The sequence below is a fragment of the Pantherophis guttatus genome, chromosome 4 (genome assembly GCF_059756535.1).
Source record: "Pantherophis guttatus breed Tessera chromosome 4, ASM5975653v1, whole genome shotgun sequence".
NCBI classification, from domain to species: domain Eukaryota; kingdom Metazoa; phylum Chordata; class Lepidosauria; order Squamata; family Colubridae; genus Pantherophis; species Pantherophis guttatus.
This window is the reverse complement of record NC_142066.1, coordinates 131,104,641-131,129,953: the sequence shown is the minus strand read 5'-3', so window position 1 is coordinate 131,129,953 and position 25,313 is coordinate 131,104,641. Positions and strand designations below refer to the sequence as shown.

Sequence of the window (25,313 nt, the reverse complement as noted above, 5' to 3'; positions counted from 1 at the left end):
AATCAATCTTTCCCCCAAGATCCGAGTCAAAGTGCTATTTAAGGCAGACGCGGGAATTGCAAAAGAAAATTAAACACACACACACACACACACACACACTTCCCAACCCAATGAAGCAGCAATAGTCGCCCTCGCGCGCCCGCGCGTGTCTGTGCATAATATTGTTTGGCGCTGGAAGTAACCAGCGTGTGGGCTTCCATGACTGACAGCTATTCAAACCTTTGAAACCACCGTTTTCTCTACTCTCCTTCTCTCCCTCTCACCAAAAAAATTAATCAAGAGCGACAATAAAGAGATTCATAGATAAGCTCCTCCCCTTGGGGGGGGGGTTGTGCGTTTGCATTCAAATAAATAATGTTCTCCCACCTTCCCCAACAGTCTGATCGGAAGTCCACAGCATGCATTGTTGTGGTTGGGCTGAAAGATCAAACTAAATCATTTTCCCTACCTATAAAATATCCCAGAATTTGAAGATTTTAAAAGAACTTTACAGTGATCTGATGGAAAAATACGTAGTTCCTGAAGTTTTCTTCAGAACGTTTACTGCTAATATTGGAATTGGCCAATGAGCTTGAAAAGAGCAACATGCAATTTTGGATCCAAAGATCTAAACTATTCTTCAATTTTCAGGTTGAAAAAGATGTCCATCCATTCAGTAGACACTATAAGATGAAAGTTGGCTGCTCTATGCACAATTTCCCAATGGTCTAAGATGCCGCTCCTGAGATTTATGTCTATAAGACAGATCGAGGCTGCTGCTGCAGTACCAGCAGACGATGCAACAGTTACTAAGATTCTGATTTTCTTTCTACTTCTATTAATCAGACTATCCTTGCCTTTGAAATCAATAGCATTTGTGATACCCCTGCCAGCGAAGGAAGATGGACTCTTGGACTGGACAAAGCCAGAACCAGAAATCCCGTTAAAACCTCAAGGCATCAATCTCTTTCAGCTCCAAGTGCAGGAAAAGTATGAGAAAAGAAGCTGCTTTTTCTGAAAAGCAAAGGCAGGGTAGGGTGAAAAAGAAGCTGCCCCTAATGGAGACTGAGAACCTGCCCCTTTGGGATTCCCAGGCTTTCTAATCTGCCAATATTGGGATTAAAGCCTTGTAATATATGGGGTGTGAAACCTCGGCTAGGCATGAACTCATCCCATTTCCATTAAGGTCTCTTTTGCGGTGGCATCGGGGACCAGCTGCCAGGATGAACAAACACCAGTTGAGGGTCCCCGCTAAATCTCCTCTCACCCTCTCTCTCTCTCTTTTTTGTCTCCCTCTCTCTCCCCTCCCATGAAGCCTGTGGGAATGGACCCACACTCATTCCACAACAAATTGCATTTTCTAGATCTGGAAGCCTCGGCAGGCAATGATTCCCACGACGGGATGTGGGGTCTGGCCAACAGGTGCTCGGACTTGGCTGAGGAAGATAGGAGGACTCCGAGATGGGAAAAGGCTTTGCTGCCAGCAGAATAAGGCTTCCCGGGTGCCTCTTGCTTTTTACATGGCGTGGAAGCTGGAGACAATCAAAATGATATCTTTATTGCTAGGTTCATGTCCTGGGCTATAACATATCAATCCCTGTCGAGTTTCTCTCGGATGCACCTGGTATTTCAAACTTGTTCTTTTTGTGTTTCTGGGTGCTGGGCTGCAGCTGCCTAAAGCAAGCAAAGAGATTGAGAGAGGCCCTTACAATGTCTCCAAGACGTGTTGGCATGGTTTGCTTGTCTTTAATGTACCATTAAGCATTGTCTTGACACAATATGGGAACTGTAAAGCATGACATGTGTTATAATAAAACGCATTTTCAATGATACACTTGCAGTAAGAGCTGAGATGCAAGCAAACAAACAGGCCCGAGTCTCGGTTTTTTTGTTTGGGGTTTTGGTTTTTTTTTTGTTTTTTTGTCTCCTTTTGCTAAGCCTTCAACTGGCAATTAAACTTAAGACCACTACTTTCCCCTCTCCTATCAGCCAATTAAATTTTATGTCTTCTAATTTTTCACACAGAAAAAAAAAAGTCTCCATGCTGGCCTCTAAAGACATTGATTTTCTTGCTATCACCTGGCGTTCAGACCTTAGTTCCATTTATCAAGAAGGGGAACGTCAAGCGTTGCATAAAGTGACTCTGTTACCATAAGGCTCTCACAATCCTGGCCCATTGTTTTCCCTTGTTAATAACTCATTACCAGGATTTAACAAATCCACCATTACATATGTTTTGTGTCTCCATATTTTGATCCGTACGATTAAGCAGATGTTACGATTGAAAATTGAAAAGTCCAAGGCTACTCTAGGCTGAAAGAACGAGGGCAGCCTCAAACAACAAGCTAACAATGACATTCAGAAGATCTTCAGAAAAACATTTACGACCAATAAACAGACTCCAACCTGCTCCATTTCAACCATTGTGTGCTTGAGGGAATAATTAAGTTTAATAGGGAATAGGTCTGCGGGGTTTTCAATGCCAAGATCACAGGTGCGGGGTGGCACGCTGAATGATTCGCCTGATTTTGCCAAGCTCAAGGGCCCTTCTCTGGGACTTGCGAGCAGGGAGAAAACATTGTCATTTCTTTTAATTCGCAGCATTACTTTTAAGGCGAACAAAAGAAGCGGAGGGAGGGGGGGGAATGAGGGCTGGAGCGGTGAATGAGGCGCGCGCGGCTGCAGTAGAGAGAGCTGCCTTCTCAGCCGAGCGCGCAGCCAGTCTGGTGCGCAGGGGCCTTTCTGGGTCTCCTAAAAGCTTCGCTCCTCGCCTCCCCCACAGCTGCCCCCGGTCTCAGTTCGTCATTATCAGGAGCAGGACAACCCCCAAAGGCCTCAGTCAGATTGCTTAGTGCTTTGAGTCCAACTCTCGAGTGCTAGGCGCCTTTCTGAGCAGCCTGGCCAAACTTTCCTCACGCTCTGAGGCGAGCGGCTGGGACGGTCCCTGGCTGGAGACGCACATGCGTCCTGCTTCTCTCCCAAAAACTCGGGGTCCGGGGGAGCCAGCAAGAAGCCGCCCGCGAGGCCCCGGGAAGGGGAAGGTCTCCTCTGCCGGAACTTTAAGTCCCCTCTCCTTGCTGCTGAAGGTCTGGTCTGCTGGAAAGGGGCAGCCAAGAAACGGTATCCGCCTACTTGGCATCGTTGCGCATGGAGGTCTCCAAGAAGGGTCCCGTTATCACGGGCCTGCCTGAGGCCTGAACGAACGGGACAGAGGTGTACCGGTGGCTGCGGACAGCCCGAGGGGGCCGCAAAGGGGAGAATGCCACCTTCATGTCGAAACCACTTCTTAGGCGGTTGACACAGAGAGAAGAACTGGAACTTCCTGGCCATAAAAATTTAGGCGCTCGCCAACAATCCCTGGCAAGCTTGTTTCCCCGTAGTTTACGTTAGAGATATCCAGGAACATGGTGGTTCCCCTTTTTGAGATTCAGCCTAGTTTCCGGAGCCCAGGAAAGGTCTCCCAGCCTCGGGGCTTATTCGCCCTTCTGACCTTCCCCCAGATTCCAATTTCCTTCCCTCGTACCTGCTCTAAAGACAACTTGTTGCGCTTAGCGCCTGTCACGATGCCAGAGATCTGTATTCCTGTTCAGAGGCTTCCCAAAACAGGCCGAGCTTGCCACGCCGAGGCAAAGAAACAAATCAACCCACCTCTTCTGGGAAATGGCCTTCGACAGGCTTTCCTGTCTTAAGGCAAACGGGTGACTCTTGATATGTCCGGTCCCCCAGTGTCTGCGGGCCTTGGCCATTTCTTAAGACTTCTGTCCAACCCATTAGCGCGAGGAGCAGAGCATTAGCGGGAGCAGAGAAGCTCCTGTGGTTAGGCCGGGAAGGAGGGCAAGAGGAGCCGAAACTGCACCCCAATCCTGCCGCCCGAACACGCTCCTGCCCTTGCGCAAAGCCACCCACCCACCCTTCTGTCCTGTCCAGTCTTCTGTGCTGGTTAAGGCTGGCGCACACTGTAGGAATCAATCGGGGCTCCGGCAGATTATTAAATATTTCCCAATCGCCCTGATTCAGTCTGGAAGGCTTAGGCCATCCTCCATTTCCGCAGCGTATTTTCAAAGAGGGAAAGGTGAAAAGGGAGAAATGGTGCCCTTTGTCCTTCTCGGCGAGGACAACCACAGGTAAAGCGTTCAGACACCGGCGAAGAAATGGAGGACTAGCTTTCCCTGGGGAGCGAGCGTGTTTCCTTTGTACATCGAACCCTGGCCAAGGGGTACTTCAGTTAGCAACAGCCCGTTTCCACGTTGGTGCAAACTATTTGGGACTTTGTCAAAGTTTGTTTTGTGGAAGGCAGCTCCTTTAGCTAGAGGCTCAATGGGTACCCACTAGAATGCGTAGAAAGGGTCCCCCCCCCTCTTTCATAGTCCTTTTCAGGAAAAACGTGAATAGTTGTTGTCAAAGTGGACGAGGCTGAAAAAAAGGGGTCCAAAAAGAAAAGGGGGAAAAAGCCTTGAAAAGTCTTGGAAATGGGTAGGTTTTGCAGGTGTAGAATGAAGCTAATAACCATGCACAGTGTGCGCTCCCCCAGTGTGGAGAGTGTGACAGGGACAGCTGGCTCCGTTTTCCCTGTGAAAACCCCCCCTTGGTGGACCATACACAACGACAGTGACCTTTCGGCAGGGGAACCAGAGCCGACCCTTTGACTGAATTAGTCACAAAGACGTCTTGCTATGACTTTTGTTCCTCGCCACAGCCAAGAAATATTGCGTTAAATATGAGAAGGATTGTCTCCAGCTTTCTTGTGCTCCTTCAGGAAATATGGCCAGACTGATTTAAGGGGGCTCGTTTCTCTTCGCCACGGCCTTTCATTCCTCTCCCCGCTACCTCCCCCCCCCCCGACCTGGGGATGAGGAGGTGCGCTTTTTACAGCGTGTCTCCTTCCAAAGAAGAACGCTGACTCTGGGTGTAACAGCGGCGAATTTATCAATCTTTTCAGGATCTGACAATACTTGGAAATACATCATTGTCACTGAGGTGGTTTGATAGATTAGCTGGAGGCGCCGAGCCTTTCCAAGGTCAAGTTGAAGATTCTCATTTGGTGTTTAACTGAAGTTTTTTGAAGGGCTAGACAATGGCTGCCTGTTAACTTGCCCCTTATTCTGGAGAGGAATCCCTTTAAATTCACTTTTTTACTGATATCACTTGGGGACAAACAGAAATGTGATTTTCCTATTCTTAGGAGGGGATTTTTTGGGGGGTCTTTTATGCTTTTCCATAAGAGCAGATGATAATTAATTACACAAAATCTATAAAGAGCCGAGAAAGGTCCGTGGGGACGAGAATGCACTTTTGTCGTTCTGCAAGCTGCTCGCTTTATCTTCTTTCGTTTCGCAATGAACATTTAGTGGTTTTCTCTCATTCGTGTTTTAATGCTTTCGCTTTTTCCACGAGTTGGAAACCCCAAAGAGTTTATTTGTGGCAGGCTTCCTTTAAAAAAAAAAAAAAAAAAAAAAACTAGCCTTGAACCTGTTGTCAAAGTCCCTTTGAACTTCCCTTCGCTGGGCTAAATATTTTCTTTCGCCTCTTTACAGATGTCTGCGCTAGTCTGGGTTGCACCCGCCGTTTCCTCTCCCTTTCGCTCTGAGATGATTGATATTTGTTATTCAATCCAACTTTTATTTACCTTGCAAAAAAAAAATGTTGGAGGGTTCCGATGTGATAAATTGCAGATATGCAAATCACATTGAATAGTCTTGTAAGTGTGTCTCGCTAGAGCTGAATGAGGCCTTGCAAGCCGGTCTGTGCGCGCTCAGGACCCCAGGGAGCTGATCAAAGCACCCATTCTCTTTCATCCCCGTTATTCTCTTCCAAACTATTTCGATACAATATGTTTCCATGATGCCCTTAATGGGCTTGGGACACAGAACTCATTACAACCTAGCTAGTTTTGCGGACCTCTTTGTTCAGAGGCAGAAAGTTAGAGAGAGGGAGGGAGGGAGGGAGGGAGGGAGAGAGAGGTGGGGGGGGAGAAGGGAAGGGGGAGAGAAAGACGCTCTGCTAGCTGCCAGCTTTCTAAAATGCTAAAGCATGTGTCATTTTTCACTGGATCTCTTCTTCATATCTTCAAAAGAAAAACTATGAAATCAGCCTGCCTTTTCTAGCATAAATTTTACTGCTGTCCAGACATTTCTCTGCAAGATAAATTTTCTCTTTTTGCAAGACAACTTATTTTTTTTAACCTTGAATGCATTTTTGTCAATATGGAGGAAATGAAAATGAATTATGCTATTTTTATTATTCACTTTAACTATTGAGATCATAGAAATCTGTAAATTGGTATAATATTGCAGACATATTATACCAAAATTATTCCTGAAACTAGTTTCACATAGATTAAAGTTTATTTCAGAAGCAGAATTTGGATGAAAATGAAAAACTTGATTAAAAATTCTCAGCAATTCCAAATCACCCTTCCCCAAATTTGTTGCAGTGCTCAAATTTCCACCATCAGATTACAATAGCGATTTCAGGAAGGAAGTTTTGGTCCATAAATGGCAATTTTATTCTTGAATTAGTGGTAAAGCAACACATAATTTGCAAATATGAGGCCAATATGGTAAAACTCAAATTTTCAATTCAACTGACACCTATTCAACCATAATCTTTTCAATGGGTGAATTCAGCATAAAAGTCTTGCAGAGGTCCCATCAGCTACTAGCCGACAAGAATGAAGTAGAAAATTCTAGCTCTGTCGCCATCTAGTGGTTGCTTGGATTTCTGCAAAGGTGATTCACACAAATGTGAGTAGGACTTTCCAAGAGTATAAACTGATCTTAAGTAGATTTAAAAGAAAGCCTGAAAAGCAGGAAGCTAATCTAGACCGGAGTTTTTGCAGCTTGATGTTGCAGGGTCTCATGACTGGCAATTCATATTAAATTTGAGAAACGAAAAAGAGAAGAGGCTGCAGAAGAGAGAAAGAAGGGAAGGCTTGGATTTCCTCCTCTCTCTCACTTGGATTGCCCATCTTTTGGGCAAGGACTTTGAAAGTTTGGATTTAATGCTGAGCAAAGTCAGAATCTGGGTGTCCTTTGATGGCCCTGCAGCGGAATAACCACATGTTTGGGCAGGTTTGCTGCTGGTGGCTCTCAAAGGAAGCTCATCATCTCTATTTCTCTGATAGGAACTGTGAGGAGCTAGTGCATTTGTTTCTGAGTTGATTTGTTGATGGAAAATGGCTGGCAGCCAGTTCTGGGAACGATTCCAGCCCTGACTCCGATTAACCCTCTCTGGTGAAACTCTGCTGGAAACCAACTCACCAGCCATTGCCATTAATCTACTTACTAATTAAGCCAATTCATTTCTAAAGGAGGAAAAATGCCTTTCTTTGGCCCAAGTAATGGGAGGAAATTTGAAAGAAGCGCCAAACTGTGTAACTGTAATTCAGGCAGGGGAATTGCTAAAACAAGCTTGTTGATATATAGCAGGAGGTTGAAACCAAGTTTCTAGGGCAACAATCCTTTGGAAATGCCTCTGGCACACAGAGTAAAAGGAGCTGAGCTGAAGCCTGAAGAACGGTAGGGGCTTGCAAAGGGCCATTGTATGAAAAGGGTGTGGGGGAAACACTGTCACCCCCCAACCGAGTTTCTGCTCATTTCACTCTTGCATCCTGTCTGGTTGCCATCAGCTTCATTCTAATTGGGTAATCACAAAGAATTTGGAGCTTCAAGCCCAAACAAGACAAACATTTTGTGATCTTGGTGCAACTAGGCTAGGAGTACAAAATCAATGGCTAATTAGTGCCCAAGAGGCAGTCACTTACCCAAGTACCTTTGTTTTGTTCAGCGACTTTTATCCCCTCATCTTTCACTTGTATTTGTAAGCATGTAGTTATAGCTCAAAATCATAAGGCATCCTTGAACTTCATTGTCATTTTGCAAGTTTAAGAGTATAGTATAAGAAATCTTTAGGTTAGAAAGAAGTGCCCAACCAAATTATGGCACGCTTTGGGTGGAAGTTAAATACTAAAACCAGTTTTCTCCAAGCTGTTATCCTTGGGATGTGCTGAGAAGAGAATATCACCTGCAAAATAATCAATCATTACCAGAATCTCCAGCTGGAAATTCTGGAAGCTTAACTCCTAACGAATCTAAAGATCAACAGGTTGAGTAAATCTGACCTACAAGCCTAAAATCAGTTAGAAAGTCTGTATCAGTTGTTCTTTCCAAGGTTCGCTAAAGCAACACAAAAGGCAGCAGAAAAACAAACCCTGAATGAGTTCACCTGACACATTAATCAAAATGAAGCCCTATTATGCTTTAGCATATTGCCTGAATCTGCTGTAGATTACACAGCACAATGTGGATTAATACGGTCTGTGAATCTAAACCCCACATTGTAAAAATAAATATGCCAGGAGCAATATTGTGTTCTGCATGCTGAATCTTGGACCCCCTCAACATCATGTTTTAAACTAATATATCTTGAAAGGGGTATTTAAAACAGATTGGACAAAACTATTTTATCTTCAAAGTTCTCCTGTTTTCCATATTTAAAATGACAGCTATTTAAATAAAAAGTCATTTTATTTTGATGGATTGACAGAGCAGATTTGATTTTACATTCCACAAAGTAGGCATTCTTAGAAATCAAGCTCAGTTTAACAACTAATTTTTTATTGCATTTTAATGGTAAGTCTTTTGCAGAATAATAATTGAGAGAGATATGGCCCTAAATTTCTTTATTTAAAGCTTTTATTTATTTTTGAAGCAGGAAAAACACTCCAGTGGTCCTTAACAGTTAGAAGGAGTGCCCCAGAAATATCTTGATTCATTTCTACCATTGTGACATTTGGGCAGAAAATGCTCAAGCACTTTCTGGAGCAATGGCTTCTCATCTGGCCAATTTGTTTTGGGTTCCTTCTAAGCTTTAGAAAAACAAAGCATTCAACCTTTTTGGTGCAGACAATTGTTCCAGATAAGACAGAGGACTCCAACCCACATCAGTGTTCAGTAGACACAAGAGGTGAAGGCAGTAACTTTGATTGCTCAACCCCTTCCTCATCTGCAGAAAAAGAAAGAAAGATGAGAATCATTTGAATGTGTAATCTAACCCAGGTCTGTTTGATAGGAACAAGGTAAAATGGTATCTTGCTTGGCTGATGGATTACAGAAAGGTACGTGTATGGCTGTAGCATATAATGAAAATCCAGCCTGTGTAATGAAGTTATTTTTCAGTGTATCGTGTGGGCCAGAAAATTGGGGTATGTCTTCAAAGTATAGACTATGCTTGCATGCTTTCTTTGATTTGGGTTTAATGTATTTGTGAATCCAGCTAATAAAGTTTTAAACCATGCTTCATGGCTTGCCTTTGATTATCATTAATTATAAACAGTGGCTAGCTAAATCATGGCTTTGTGTTACAATATAAGGAATCATACTTTGGTTGTTGGGGCCACATCATCCACTATCACTAAAAATTATCTTGTCCTGATTAAAATCTAACTGCCGCATTAAATTTATTGTCGGTCAATGTAGGAAAAAGAGACTATTAAATTCCCAAAGAGGCTAACTATGGTAAAGTACATTTAGACTACAAAGCATTTGCCACCATAGTAGCATTTGGATTGCAAAATAGTCTCTTATGGTTTTGAAAAGTCAGCATCATATATTATGGGAACTAATTTCACTTTTATGCAATATGTCTGGTCTGTAAGCTAAGACTGTGAAGATTTCTGGGATGAAAAAAGTCTCCCTCATCAGTATACTCAATAGTCTGTCAGTGGCAGAGATCTCCAACCTTGGCAACTTTAAGCCTGGAGGACTTCAACTCCCAGAATTCCCCAGCCAGCAAAGCAAAGCTGGCTGGGGAATTCTGGGAGTTGAAGTCCTCCAGGCTTAAAGTTGCCAAGGTTGGAGACCCCTGGTCTATGGTTTTCTCTAGTATAACCATCGTACAATCAGTCCCATTTCTAAACATTCAAGAACTGTATCAGTTTGGTTTGAGTTTTATGCGACTTCATTAAAAACAGGCCAAAATTCTACCCACACACTTTTAGGAGAAAGCTTGCTGGATATTGTTAAAAATTGGTTGTGCATCTATGGAACATTTGCTTTTGTTTGCATGACACATGGAAATAAAAATGACTCCATAACATTTTAACCTAATGTGTGGGATAGACCAGACCTATGTGGTTACATCATGGCTCTCTGTGTTGTATAAACTCAGAATCTTGGCTCAACTGAATATAACTAGGATTTGCAAACAAAAAACCAACAATCCACATAAAATACACAACCTGTCAAATTTATTACTACAAAAGGTTTTTCTGAGTGCCATTTTTGGACCAATGAATGCAAATGCTTTTGAGTAGTTTAGAAAGAAGGAGAAATGATTTCATTGAATAACTAGTTATAAACAATGGGTTTGGATTTATGTAAATTTTAAAATTAATTGAACTCTAAAGCATAACTCTAAAACACACACACAAATTCACTACTCAGTCCTGCATTGGCTCCCTGTAAATATGTCATAGTTATCTACTATATTTTTTTCCACTTTGAAACCCATTAGTAGTCTATCCATTTCTTGTACTGACTTGTCTACTGGCAGACTGGCAAACAAAACTTGAATCTTTGGTTAGCATTTTAGAATAGAATAACAGAGTTGGAAGGGACCTTGGAGGTCTTCTAGTCCAACCCCCTGCTTGGGCAGGAAACCCTACATCACTTCAGACAAATGGTTAGCCAACATCTTCTTAAAAACTTCCACTGTTGAATAGAATAATAACAGAGTTGGAAGGGACCTTGGAGGTCTTCTAGTCCAACCCCCTGCTTAGGCAGGAAACCCTACATCACTTCAGACAAATGGTTATCCAACAACATCTTAAAAACTTCCACTGTTGGAGCATTCACAACTTCTGGAGGCAAGTTGTTCCACTGATTAATTGTTCTAACTGTCAGGAAATTTCTCCTTTGTTCTAAGTTGCTTCTCTCCTCGATTAGCTATGATTAGCATTATTTTTCTAATGCAAAGTTTACGGTTTTAATAGCTTTAAAGCATGCAATACTAAAACTAATACAATTTTAATAGTGTAGCTCTATCCTGCTGTGTTAATTTATCCTAAAGGGAAGTGGGAAGAGAGAAAGGCAGACAACCTGTCCCAAATTCAGCCAATGAAATTTTTGTTAAGTATAATTTTGAACCAAGGGATTTCTACAAAATCCAGCACTTTCATTCATTATAGCCTACTACTTCTTACCCTGAAATACAGTTTCCTGAATTGGACAACCTTTAAGAGATGGACAATCCATAAGACATTGTGGCTAAAAAACTTTGGTTGCAATCTTATATCCAATTTTCTGACAGTAAATCTATTTGAGTTCAGTGGGGCTTATTTTGGAATAGATATGTATAAGATTGTATCCAATGTTTTTCCTCTTTTATACATCCTTCTGGAAGTTTCACTGGGTTTTAGAACATCTGAGTAGATGCACATAAGATCATGGTATAATTCTGAAAAAGGTTCACATGTAAGAAAAGGAATTGGGTCCATTTTTGGGTGAAATCCCTTAATTTAGTGGGTCTTTCCATACCTGCCATGTGATCAGATGTGCTACAACATCTATACATAGTATAGGGAATGTAAGGTTTTTTGTTTTTTTAAAAAAAGCAGTCCTTGAAAGGAGGTGAAGTGGTTTTCAACAACAGACTACTTGTCTGTAGAACACAGTGAAATTAGGGAGTCTGTCTTTTACTAACAAGCTTCCTGTACTGCTAAGAGTTTTGTGAAAGACAGAAGTTCAGCAGGTGCAGCCTCCCCCCACCCCATGCCCCTCCTGGCTGGGAAAAATTACACTTGTTGAACTTCTGCCAGATGCAGCTGTTCCAGGCACAGAAACTTCTGTCAGGACAAAACGGTGGCATCTCCATTGTGGATCCCTATTAGCTGAGAATTCTCAGGCAGAGGCGAATGCCACCGAAAAGGCTCGGATGCTCTCCTTTCATAGGCAGCATTCATTTACATGTGAGCTTCTATTCCAGCTGCTGTGCAAACGTCTTATTGTTCACACACAGGTTGCTCTTGTGTGGAAAGTGACGTCTTCAAGCTTAGCAGTTAATCAGGTGACGTCACCAATGCAGCTTTTAGTGAAATACTGCTGTCCTGTTCAAAACCTTCCGAAGTTTGGGAAGCAGGTGCGCAGACATCTGTGAGAGAGTTTCTATAAATAACTACTCTTCATTTTCACTGCAAGTAGTGACAGCAAATCTCTAATTCTTTGGCAGGAAAAGCAGACAGGAAAAGTCAGCCAAGTGTCCAGTTCAAAGAGTCATAATGCACTTCTAATTAAATATTGCTTGTCCCTTTCTATCTGGAACATCAGTCCTCTGTTCTGGAAATTTTAGAATATACATCCACTTGAAAATTAGGTTTTACAGAGAGATGGAGGGAGAGAGGGAGGGAGGGAGGGAGGGAGAGAGAGGGGGAGAGAGAAAGCGCTAAGTATAAAGCTTCAATGCATTTCAACTGAAATTTACAAATGTAAAATTATTCATATAAGGACCTCCAATGGAAATGATTAATTTTATATTGTCTGAATATTTTAAAAAGCTTTTATGCAAAAAAAAAAATATCTGGGAAAAAATAGAGAGGAGATGGTAATTGGAAAAATAAAATAAAAAATCCATCTAATTGTAACCAATTATCATTTGCAAATACTACGAAATTAAACAGAAATGCATTTAAATATCTATTTATAAACTATCTCTAGCTAAGAAAATATGAGTTTTCTGTTGATCTGGAGCACTAGCTAGCACAGAGGCAATTATCATTAAAAGAAAAGTTCAAACAAGGGTTTTGCAAAACCAGCATTAAAAATTGATATCCCAGATGTTTGGATGTCAACATGAAATTGAGTGTGACAACAAGAGGATAAGAGTTAACACAAAGAAGAAAAGTTAGCTTCTTTCTTTTCTTCAAGCTTATCTCAGGTTTCATAGTAAAAATTGGATGCAAATATCCTAAAAAAGACTAATGACATTTCACAGGTAATGCAATTTAGAAAGAAACACTTCCATGTTTTCTTTTCCAACAATGTGCATTTTTGTAAACTGCTATAAATTGCAATTCAAAAGCCCTGATCTTCCCATCCCCAATCATTTTTTATACTGATCAAATGAATGCAGATACTCTCATTTGGGAGGGGCAACATGACATTTCACTTGGCAGTTCTAAACGGGTCACGGACCTTTCACAGACCCTAAGGCAGTGGGAGGGAGCGCTTTACGAAACCGTGTAACCAAATCAAACCAATGGTTACCCCCTTTCAATTCCACTGGAATGGCTTGCACAATGCTTATTCACATAGCAGCAGAGGAACTGAAAGGATGGTCATCCAATGGAAATGTCTTTTCCTTTGTTTGATCTTAACAGAGCTTCAAAATAGTAGAAAACCATTACATCTAGCAACAACAAAACCGCACACAAACCCAGTACACATCTTTGAGAAGGTGGATACATTAGCGAGGGTAGGGAGCTTCAGTGCTTAAAAACAGCTATGCAGGCTATATGGAATTGAATATGGACATTTATGGGAGATGTTGCTTTGTTTGAAGCCATGAACACAAAGACACAACATGGCTGCCCTGGAGATGACCTATTGCTTTCAAGTTGCTTGAGCACATCAGAATTTTCATTGTTAAGGTTGATTAATTGAAACTGATAAGTTACCATGAATAAAGATTGTTTTTCTGTTTAATGTGGTGGGCCTGATTTGGTAAATGCTTCATTCATGTAGCCTTGCAGTGCAGCATATGGGCAAGATTCATTCAGTATCACAAACATACAGAATTTATTATGCTTGTATGGTCACAGCGAAAAGGCCTTTCTAGTTTAATGTCAAAGTCTGAATGAAAAATTCCATTTAAAGTGTCACTAGTAATGTTGCATCTGAGTTTTGTCCTTCAGACTGGCTCTTTAGTTTCAAATTCAAAAATCGTACATTAAAAAGTTAAATTCAACAACAAAGTAGATGAGAGAGGTAAGGAGACATTGGCTTTCTTTCAAAACAGACAAGCAATTTATCTGAAATGTTTGTAGACACCTATGACAAAGGCACATGTTATGGTCTGGTGCCGCCCTATGTCACACACTGCTGATAAAGTTATCACCATAATGTTTCAATAAGATACTGTCACCCCAGTTCTAAGGATCTGACATTCCTGTGTCTTTTTGCTGGAAGAAAAAGTCAAGTTTACATAATAAATGTGTTCTTTTAGAAAGAGAAAATCAGAAACCAAAGGTCTATAAATTATTTTACTGCAACAGTACTGTCATGACCGGGCAAATATTGTATATTCTTTGAAGTTCAGCTGGTTTAATTAATTCCTTTAACAATTAAAAGGTGTTTGACTTAAAAAATAAACTAGCCAGTCAGTGATACAAAATAATAAAATTAAATTAAAATTGGTTTAGGCTCAAATTAACTTTAGTTGTTTTGGGATTTGGCAGCATCTACATTTGTAACAACAAGAAACACAATTGTTGTTCTTATCATCTTAGAAAAGCTGCTGTCAATGTTTATGGACTCATTGCTGGAAGTACTGTATTTTCTTAGCAGATGTTGAACTGATATGGTTAACAATGCAGAAAACAGGCTTGTGGCTCTGTGTTGACTTGCAGCCTTTTGTGACCTCAAACGAGTGAAGCCAAAAATGAGCATTTTTTTCTATTGCATTTTCAGGTTTGAGATGTTTCTCACACTGGCCAACCAGATAGTTCTGAGATGTTCACAAGCAGGAAATAGAGCCATACTCTTCACTGGCTATTGTTCTTTTTATAATTTGAATTTGGAACCATTCCCCCCCCCAACCCTGAGATATCATTCAATCTTCAAAACTACAGGACCCCTGAGTGATCTGTCCTCCCTAAAAAGCTTTAAAAATTTTCCAGGTTAATGGAGATCACTCAGTTCACCGGTAATAATTTCCACAGATTAATTATGCACTGTGTGATGGTGAATTTTCTTTTGTCTGTTCTAAATGTCTTTCCCAATAGGTGACTTCTGGTTCTTAGGCTTGAGAGAAGGAGGAAAACTTGGTTGCATCTATTTTTTACATGGCCTGATGACACCGGGATGACCATGGCAGATCTGAAGAAGGTGGTGAGAGACAGAGGGGCTTGGAGAGTTGATCCATAGAATGGCCAAGAATCGGACACGACTGAATGGCTGATGACGATGACAGCATGGTTTGATATATCTTGACCATTTTCCTCTTGCCCCTCTTTTTTCTAAACCGGGGGTCTGCAACCTTAAACTCTCAAAGAGCCATTTAGACCCATTTCCTACAGAAAAGAAAACACCGGGAGCCACAAAACCCTTCCCGTGCCTGACTATTTCTTGAGCGGCCACAAAACTAGCATATCTAGTTGAAATAAATGTTCTGTTTTCTTCTGAAACTGTTTTTTTCTTGGATTTATCCATGGTTAGCCTACCAGGGGGGATGAAAAGCTCAATAAATCTCATGCCGGTGGGTGTCATTGGCAGTCATGACACATATTTTGAGTGACAGGGAGCCACAACAGAGGGGTGAAAGAGCCACATGCGGCTCCAGAGCTGCAGGTTGCTGATCCCTGTTCTACACTAAAAAAGTCCTGTATGTTCTAGTCACTTCTTCTATAGAAGGTATTTAACATCTTTAGATGTTTTGTTTGTCTTTTTCTGCACTTTTTCAACTCTACTATGCCTTTTTTCAAGCATGCCGATCAGACATATATATGGTATTCCAGATGCAGTAAATGTTATATATTTGTAGGAAAGCATTATAATATTGGCAATATTATTTTCAATTCCTTTCCTAATGATCCTTACCATGAAATTTTCATCAATGCTGCCCTCTGATTCAATATCTTCATTAAGCTATCTTCTTTGACCCAAGATAATTTCCCTTTAGCTACAGTTTAGGTTTCATAACTTTCAAGGTTAAATTATGGGAATTATTTTGCACCTATGTAACTGAACTACATTTTAATTTATAAAGAAGTAGAAAAGCACGAGATGCAGATCCCTATTTCCCTTCATTGAAATAAAAGTTTATTTCTGCATTTTGTTTTCTCTTTTTGAAACAACAGTCCAGCTCATTATCAAATTTTAAAGAAAAAGTATCAAAACCTTATAGCCTGCTTGATGAGACCATCTGCCTATTAAATCCAGCATCCTTTTTCAGAAAATTGGAACTTCTTTATCCAGGCAGAAAAGGTAGAAAATAATATTCCTTTCTCACTGTGGCTTTAAAGCAACACCAAGGTCATGCTCTTTTCTTTGATCAAAGGAGCAGTACAGAAAGTCCTTGATTTACGACCACAAAAATTTCCATTGCTAAGCAAGACAGATGTTAAATTAATCATGCCCCATTTTATGACTTTTTTGAATGGTTGATAAGCATGAAGTTGTTAAGTGAATCATATGGTTGTTAAGTGAATCTGGCTTTCCCCCATTGACTTTGCTTGTCAGAAGCTCCTTAAGAAGTTTCTTAGGGAGAAGAAATGACAGTCTCAGGACCTAGGATCCTACAATCATCATACATACATGCTGAGTGACAAACACCCAAAGTTTGATCGCATGACTCTGGGAATGCCAAAAGGTCATAACTGTGAAAACTGGTCCTAAGTCATTTTTTTGTGCCACTGTAACTTTGAACAGTCATTAAACGAATAGTTGTTACGTCAAGGATTACCTGTATATACCTGACGAATGGTTTGTAGGTCCATAGTTTCATCTCTCTTATTTTATTTATTTATATTTATCTATTTGTATCCCGCCTTATTTCTACAAATAACTCAAGGCAGTGAACATAACCAATTCATCTTCCTCCTCCTATTTTCCCCACAACAGCAATCCTGTGAGCGAGTCGGATTGAGAGAGAGAGTGACTGGTTCAAAGTCACCCAGCCAATTTTTCAGTGCTAAGGTACATCTGGAAGTCACCATCTCCTCATTTCTAGCCTGGTAAAATAAACCATTCTTCCCTTCTGGCTATTTTAGCAGGGGATTATGGATCTGAAATTCAACAATCTGAAGGCAGTGGTGAAATCTAATTTTTTTTACTACCGGTTCTGTGGGCGTGGCTTGGTGGACATGGTGTGGCTTGGTGGGCGTGGCTTGGTGGGCATGGCAGGGAAAGGATACTGCAAAATCTCCATTCCCACCCCACTCCAGGGGAAACATACTGCAAAATCTCCATTCCCATCCCACTCTGGGGCCAGCCAGAGGTGGTATTTGCCAGTTCTCCAAACTACTCAAAATTTCTGCTACTGGTTCTCCAGAACCTGTCAGAACCTGCTGGATTTCACCCCTGTTTGAAGGGTACCTTAATTGAGAAGATTAATCTAAACAATATTAATTGGTAATTCATATTTATTGTAGTTCATTAATCAAGTCAACTTGTTCTCTTGGTTGCAATGGGAAAGTGTTATAACTAATGATGAACTTTTCATAGGTAATCCCAACTCTTAAAAGTATTTAATTATGACAGGATCATAGGTAATTTATCCCATTCCATAATTTTGAAATTTTTATTCTGATGAAATTCTCCACTTTGAACAGAAGATCTAATATTACATAACAACAGATCTAAATGTTGTGTTTCGAAGAGTTTTCATTAATAAATGAGATACAGATTTTAAATTTATTTTATAAAAAGTCCTGACTTCCCCTAGCTTTTAAATCTGATCTTTTTGACTTGTTTGGGCTGAAAAAGAAGAAGAAACAAACAATGCAATCTATCAAACTAACCTGAGCTGCTTCTGTGCATCAGATAGTTTTGTTTAAGCTTTCTCTTTTTGACAAACTATGCAAAGAGTTGGTATTCCTTGGCAGTTTTATCTTAGGGGTTCGTGTCTTTCTTACTCATTAAGACTGTTTCTAAAGATAACAAAGAGCAAATACTGCCTGGCTACCAGACTGTGAGAAAAGTCTTCTTCAGTCCGGAAAAGTAAACATGGGATTTTCTTTTCACAGGGTGAAAAGCTTGGATGTTGCCACTATCTATTTTATCACTGATTGAGAAGAGATAATAAAGTTCTCCAAAGCAAAGCAGAAAATGATGATGAGGCAATTGATCTTCCCTGAGTTGCTACTACAGTTTACATAGTTGTCTAGGACTAATCATATTGATCAAAATGATAGTTGTCACCTGTTAGGTTAAACCATTATTTTAAAACCATGATTTATTCAATAAATCACAGTTGGATGGATTCACATCACTTTAAATTGTAACAATGATTTGTAAGTCACAATAGCTACATTCACACAACACATTAAATCAAAACCAATAGATTCATATTATGATTTAGCTTATTACTATATGAACTTACATATGGCTTACCTCTAAATAAGTAAGAAGAGGGGATGGATCATTTAGCTTTTGGATCAAGCATATGCTTGGCATTCAGAAGTTATCAGAGGAATCTCCTGATTTCTTTCTAGTTCAGTGTTTCTCAATGTGAAGATGTGTGGCTCTCAAATCCCAGAATTCCTGAAACAACATACTGGCTGGGGAATTCTGGGAGTTGAAGGCTATTTCAAGTTGCCAAATCTGAAAAACATTGCTCTAGTTAAATGAATCAGATGATGTAAAAGATGTCCTATTGCTAGACAGACCAGATAATACTTGGTCAGGTGGATAAAAGTTTTTAATCTAATAACTGCTGCTCATATTCCTAATGGGACTTCAGTAAATATTCATGTGATTTGTCTACATGTTTATTTGTTACAATTAAGCCTATTTGAACCAAATAGAATAGAATAACAGAGTTGGAAGGGACCTTGGAGGTCTTCTAGTCCAACCCCCTGCACAGGCAGGAAACCCTACACCACTTCAGACAAATAGTTATCCAACATCTTCTTAAAAATTTCCAGTGTTGGGGCATTCACAACTTCTGGAGGCAAGTTGTTCCACTTATTAATTGTTCTAACTGTCAGGGAATTTCTCCTTACTTCTAAGTTGCTTCTCTCCTTGGTTAGTTTCCACCCATTTCTTCTTGTTCTACCCTCAGGTGCTTTGGAGAATAGTTTGACTCCCTCTTCTTTGTGTCAACCCCTGAGATATTGGAACACTGCTATCATGTTTCCCCTAGTCCTTTATTCTTTATTCTGGTTGATTTTTCCTGGGCTAGGAAACCAAGTGGGACCAGATTTGATTAGTAGTCAGATGGTAGACGATGGTTTATAAGCCAAGACTAAGAACATATCGTCTGGTGTAGAGACTGTGGTATTTCTAGTAATACCAAGGTAGATGAATTTCATCTATAAGATTTTCTTCAAACAGCAAAATAACTTTGCTTGGATTGAATATTTTACACTTAGAGCAGGGAAGAATATATTGATTGGTGTTCTGCCTTAGAGAATGTCTATTTTGAATCTGAATTGTTGCTCAGTCCTACTAACAAAGACACTGGGTTTATTAAAGTTTTGGAAGTTTACAAATATGATTAGCCAGCATCACACACTATCTGTGCAGAATATTAACTGTTGGAAGCCCTTGTGATAGTGTCTATTGCAATAAGCTAATATGTCTGTAGTGAAACTCCCCTCCCTCAACCTAGGGAGGATTGCAACCTTAATTGGTTATTTTATATACACTCACCCCACACAAAGACTGAGTATTTCTAGCTCTTGCAGCCAGTTCTGTGTAGTATAAAGAGCAATACAGAAGAATGTCTTGAAAAATAAAGTTTAACTGCTTTTGATGGTATATGAAATAAACAACAGAATTATGGGAATTGTTTTTAAATTGAGGAATCTGTTTACATTATAATCATCAAGAAAATAAATAGAAATCTGTAAGATTTAAAAGTAACCAAGATAATTGATGCCACATGAAATGAGAAGGAGGACACTTGCCATATGTTAAAGAAGAATTACTTGCCTTGTGTTAAAGTGTTGGGTACTTCAGTTGTAACTGGACTGTTATCATCATTTTGTTCTTCATCACCTGACTCAACATCTATCTCAGCAGTTATCTCCGGCTGAAATTAAATATTTTGTTATTAAAAAGTCTTATACAATTAAATTACAAGAAACTTTAAAGAGAATCAGTGCATATATTATGGTTGATTGATATGGTAATGTTAATACATATTATAACATTTGAGGATTGATAAATTGTAGAAATGTTGAGCAAAATAAATATATAAGTGGAACAGAGAAAATATAGTTCTTGACATTGCAACTTTAATATGTATTTTAAACATTCTGATTGAGTTAATTTATCTTGAAGAAAGCATGGCTTGTTCTGTTTTGGTTTAGTGTGTTGGGTGAATCCAGCCACTAAGATTTGCAAAGCATGATTTATTACCATTGCAGTTTGTTTAATGGACCACAATTAAACAACCCGTGCCTTAGGACAATAGGTGAATCCAGTCGTTCGAAAAAAAGTGATGCTAACACAAAGCAAGATTAATCAGACTTTCAGAGTTCTTGGGCCAAAATGGAATTTTGAGTCCATGTTGCAGGTACTTTCCCAAGCTGGAGGCTGAAGACATGTCTGCTAATTCATAAAATGGATGTCAAAAAGGGCATGAAATTTTACAAAGCACTGATTTAATGGAAGCTACCTATTTTCCTTTCTAGTACTTGTTTCAAAGAAAATTCCCACCCTGGAGCCTTAAACTATATATATAAAAGCCTGAGTGGCACAGCAGACTAATGCTACTGTTAAAGGTAGTATTTAGCTTTCAGCTGACTGCAATTACTGCGAGTTCAATTCTCACCAGGCTCAAGGTTGACTCAGCCTTCCATCCTTTCTAAGGTAGGTAAAATGAGGACCCAGTTTGTAGGGGCAATAAACTGACTTTGTATAAAATATACAAAAGTATGAAGGCTATTGCTTAATGCATTGTAAGACGCCCTGAGTCTCTGGAGAAGGGCGGCATATAAATCAAAATTTAAAAAAAACCTGTATAAAATGCTTGATTTCCCATTTTATGGGGAGGTTCTTCATTATTGTAAATTTGGGACCCAATGATTATTGAATGAGCAGACGGCCATTTCATCTTAGTATTGTGCTATCGTCTGAATTTTCCACAACACTGTTATGATTCTTTCAATCCTTGTAAACCACCCAGTGGCATTGCAGTGAGATGGATAGCTCTATAAATTGTTAACGCAAATAAACAAATAAAAAGCACGAGCTTCAGAATGCATGTGGACCAATGATTTTCACTTTCAGCATCTCATATGAGTAATTTTCCACCTACAGCCATTTGTTTAGCAATTATTCAAAATTATGACACTAAAAAAAATTGACTTATGACTAGTTGTCACAATCATTGTGGCATCTCCATAATCATATGATAAAATTTAGGTGCTTGGCCTGAATTTACAGTTGTATTTAGAATAGCTGCAGCATCCTGGGGTCACGAGTCAACCATCTGTGACCTTCCCGTCCGGTTTCCAACAAGCAAGGTCAATGGGGGAAGCTGGATTTGTTTAACAACTTTAGTGAATCATTTAACAACTGTAGCAAAAACAGTTGTAAAATCGAATGCAACTCATTTAACAACAATCCTACTTAACAGTGGACATTCTGGTCCCAATAATGCTTATAAGTTAAGGACTACCTCTATATATATTAAAAACCAAATAGCAAGATTATTCTGAAGATAAGTTCAGAATTGATTGTATCTCTAACTTGGAGAACTGTATGGCAAATAGGGATTGTGACAGCGTCCTGGGGGGGGGGCAAGGAGGGGCAGCTTTGTGACATCATGGCAGGCTCTGCCCATTTTCTATATTCATTGTGATACCACATGCGTGTACAAAAGGGGAAGAGCTTACATCGTAATGCCATGGGGTTGTTTTCTTAATTCTGACAAAAGCTACAAGTAATTGTGGGCAGCCTGGATTGTGAATTTACAATACTTTACCATCACTTTTGAGCATGCTAGTAATATTTCAGGCTTTGACTGAGTGGCAAGAAAGTTAGCCGCACTAGCAACAAAATTATTAGCCATATGTTAAATTACACACCAGAGGTGAATACTGCATATACAAAGTACTTGAGATCCAACGGCGTTTATGTGGAGGATTCTGAACTCGATTCTGGATGTGTATAGGCAAAGCTTTCTGAAAAGTAAAACATAATTCAAACGATTCAGAGGCCAATGAAAACTCATGCCCTAATTCATGCACTATCCTAGCATTTTCAAAATCATTATTAAAAATGAAATTATAGAAAAGTTTGAAATGTGGATTTATGAAGGAATCATTGTTGGCACTGGTGTTCATATTAAGAACAAGTGCCACTAAAAGACAAATGAAAGATAATGTTCATTCTCCAAATCAGAAGGACAAGATTAAACAAATTAACAGAGTTGGAAGGGATCTTATAGGTCATCCAGTCCAACCCCCTCCCCCCCGCTCAAGCAGGAGACCCTACACCCGTGATGGCGAACCTATGACATTGTGTGATCTAGAGCTCCTAATTCACCAAATAGGTCACAACTTGCAAGAGATAGTATTACATCCATGCAGGAGATGATATACAGAAGCATGCCACAAAACAAAGAACACCTCAAACGAAAGGTCAAATTTGCTGTCTCTCCCCCACCAAACTAGGCTTCATGCTAATATCAGAAGAGCCACGTAAATCAGAAAGCAGGTCCCTTCTGTACTCTGAATTACAAAAATATCATGTGCTTTTAGATTTAAAGAAAAAAAAATTATGGAACAGGGGTATCTATTATACCTACCCTTTCGCTCAGTAATGGGCGTCGGAATTTCACTGATTGCTGCAGTGATTGTCTAAGATACATCTCATTCTTAATAGCATGCAGGCTAGAAATAAATGGAAAGAATCAAAATTTTAAATTAATTAAATGACTGCCTCTTTGCAGCTTCATTTTTATCAGAGTAGGGTTGAAACTGAAAGTTTTATAGAAGTTCCCCAAGACATTGCACCCCTCCACTCAGTGTCCCATTGCAAATTATTTCTTCAAGTCCCCATAGATTCAAAAACAGTCAACTTTACTGCTTAACAAGCAAAAAACTTTGAATTCCAGCCTTCCTCATAGCAAATTGGACAAATGCTATCACAAGCTATTTTTAAATATTATAACAAAATATCCTTTGCCTTTACAGTCTGGAATGTTGAAATTCTCCCTCTCCCACCCCATATTTGGAGGTAGCAATATTTGCCTCCTCTTAAGCTTTTGCACTTCAACAGTTCTCGGGGATTTCTCAAGAACAGAAGGATTTAACTGGAGTATCAGCTAGTTGTTTCAGGACCTAGGATATATTTCACCTGGTCCTGAAAATTTAAATTTAGTGTGAAAAATATTTCCAGTTTATATCAATTTCAAACTTCAATCCTACGCTTTGCCATTTCCTGGTTGAATACATAGAGTTTCTTTGTTAGAAAAGTCAGAAACAAAATGGGAATTAAATAGTTTTCTTTGTTAGCTGTTAGCGTTTTGCCTTTTCTATTAGGCAGTTTGTGTGACTATTTTAACTTTTATTTTAAATATATTTAACAAAGACCTTTTGACTGGTCTTAGCATTCTTAGCCAACATCAGCTCATTCTGAACTTTCGTTTTTCTGACACCAGATTTACAATTCTGGGCTACCTGTCTGTATTTTGCTTTGTGATCTGGCAATCTTTCCATTTCCTGTATGTGTCCTGCTTTGTTTTCATGTCTTTAGCAAGTTTTTTGCATAGCCATATTGGCTTTCTTTCATATTTTTTCTCCTCACTGAAATTTCTTTCAATTTTGCTTTTCATGTTTCCTTCTTTAGGAGTTCCCATGGATACTGAGCATCTTTTCCTATTGGTTTCTCCTGTCATAAGATCTGGCTTTCAATTTTTAAAGTTGAGTAAAATCTACTGTCTTAATAATAATAATAACTTTATTGTCATTGTATATGTATACACAGTATACCCATACAACGAAATTCACTTAACACTCAAAGACCAGGTCCAACACACATAACAATCCCCAAACACACTCCCACCCACCACAATTCCCCACCCCTAAACCACCCAAACATCCACACAACAGACCAAGTAATGCTGTCCAGCAGCTCACTGATGGTGGCCCTTTCGTTCATTGTTGAGTGCAATTATAGCCCTGGGATAAAAACTATTCAGAAAATGTGTGGGCCGAGTTTTAATTGTTCTGTATCTTCTGCCAGAAGGCAACACTCCAAAAAGATTGTAAGCAGGATGGGAAAAATCTCTGAGAATGTTATGCAACTTTCTCAAACAGTGAGATTCGAAAATGTCGTCCAGGGCTGGTAGCTGGAGTCCGATGATATTCTGGGCAGTTTTAATGATTCTCTATAGAGCTTTTTTATCTGCTACAAAGCTGCTCCCATACCATGCAAGAATGCTGTATGTCAGGACAATCTCAATGGTGCTGCGATAGTAGGACAGAAGTAGATGCTGAGATAGAGTTATCTTCCTGAGCATTCTCAGTTAGTATAGCTTATTCTGTGCCTTCTTCACAAGCATGTTAACATTCATGGTCCATGAGAGATCCTTATAAATGCTCAGAAATTTAAAACTATCAACCCTCTCCACCTCCTCACCATTTATGTACAATGGTAAATATACATCTCTCTTCCTCCTGAAGTCAATTATAAGTTCTTTAGTTTTTTTTGATGTTAGTGTAAGATTATTTTCTTTACACCACAATGTCAGCCCTTGTACTTCCTTTCTATAAACAGACTCATTGTTCTTATTAATGAGCCCCACCACTGTCGTGTAATCCGCACATTTAATAATTGCATTGGTGTTATACAATGGAGTGCAGTTATGTGTGTACAAGGAATAAAAGAAAGGGCTTAGCACACAACCCTGGGGGGCTCCCGTGCTTACTATCAGAGTAGAGGAATGGTGAGATCCCATCCTAACTGTGGCCTATCTGTCCGAAAATCCTTTATCCACAAACAAATTTAGTCTTCAAGACTAAATTGCATATTTTGACCATGGAGTTCTTGGTGCTCTCTGAGCTTGATTGTTTGCTTGCAGATGTTTCATTACCATCAGTCATTATGATTGCATCTCTTCATGCATTGTACAAACACCTAAAAGAGGGGAAATTTGCACATACATTCCCCAACCACCAACATCCTCAGGTAAATTCCTGATTGCTCATTCATTTAACTCCTCCTTGGAACTAGGCTGCCAGATATTGCTCTTTCAGTCTCTGCTTACTTAATAAGGAGTCATCCACCTAGACAGACAGCAGCTCCCAAGATACAGTTCTTGTAATTATCCACTATTTAGGAAATGGGGGAAAAATGAGTTTTTCATACTTCACTCTCAACACACAATTCCTCAGAGTTTCTCTGACTTCTCAGAGAAGAACACTCTATTTTTTATGAGTCTGACTCTAT

At 39.7% G+C, this 25,313-nt stretch overlaps 1 protein-coding gene across 1 annotated transcript in view; it reads right to left on the bottom strand.

The window, feature by feature from the left end:
* Positions 1-8,654: 8,654 nt before the first annotated feature.
* Positions 8,655-25,313, bottom strand: part of C4H10orf67 (chromosome 4 C10orf67 homolog) — a 69,458-nt gene continuing 52,799 nt past the window's right edge. The window contains exons 13-16 of the mRNA XM_034402210.3: positions 22,669-22,753; positions 21,947-22,042; positions 19,845-19,944; positions 8,655-8,982 (exon numbers count right to left, since the gene is read on the bottom strand). Coding sequence (XP_034258101.1) covers positions 8,921-8,982; positions 19,845-19,944; positions 21,947-22,042; positions 22,669-22,753 — 343 coding nt within the window. The 3' untranslated portion in view covers positions 8,655-8,920. The remainder of the gene's footprint in view (positions 8,983-19,844; positions 19,945-21,946; positions 22,043-22,668; positions 22,754-25,313) is intronic.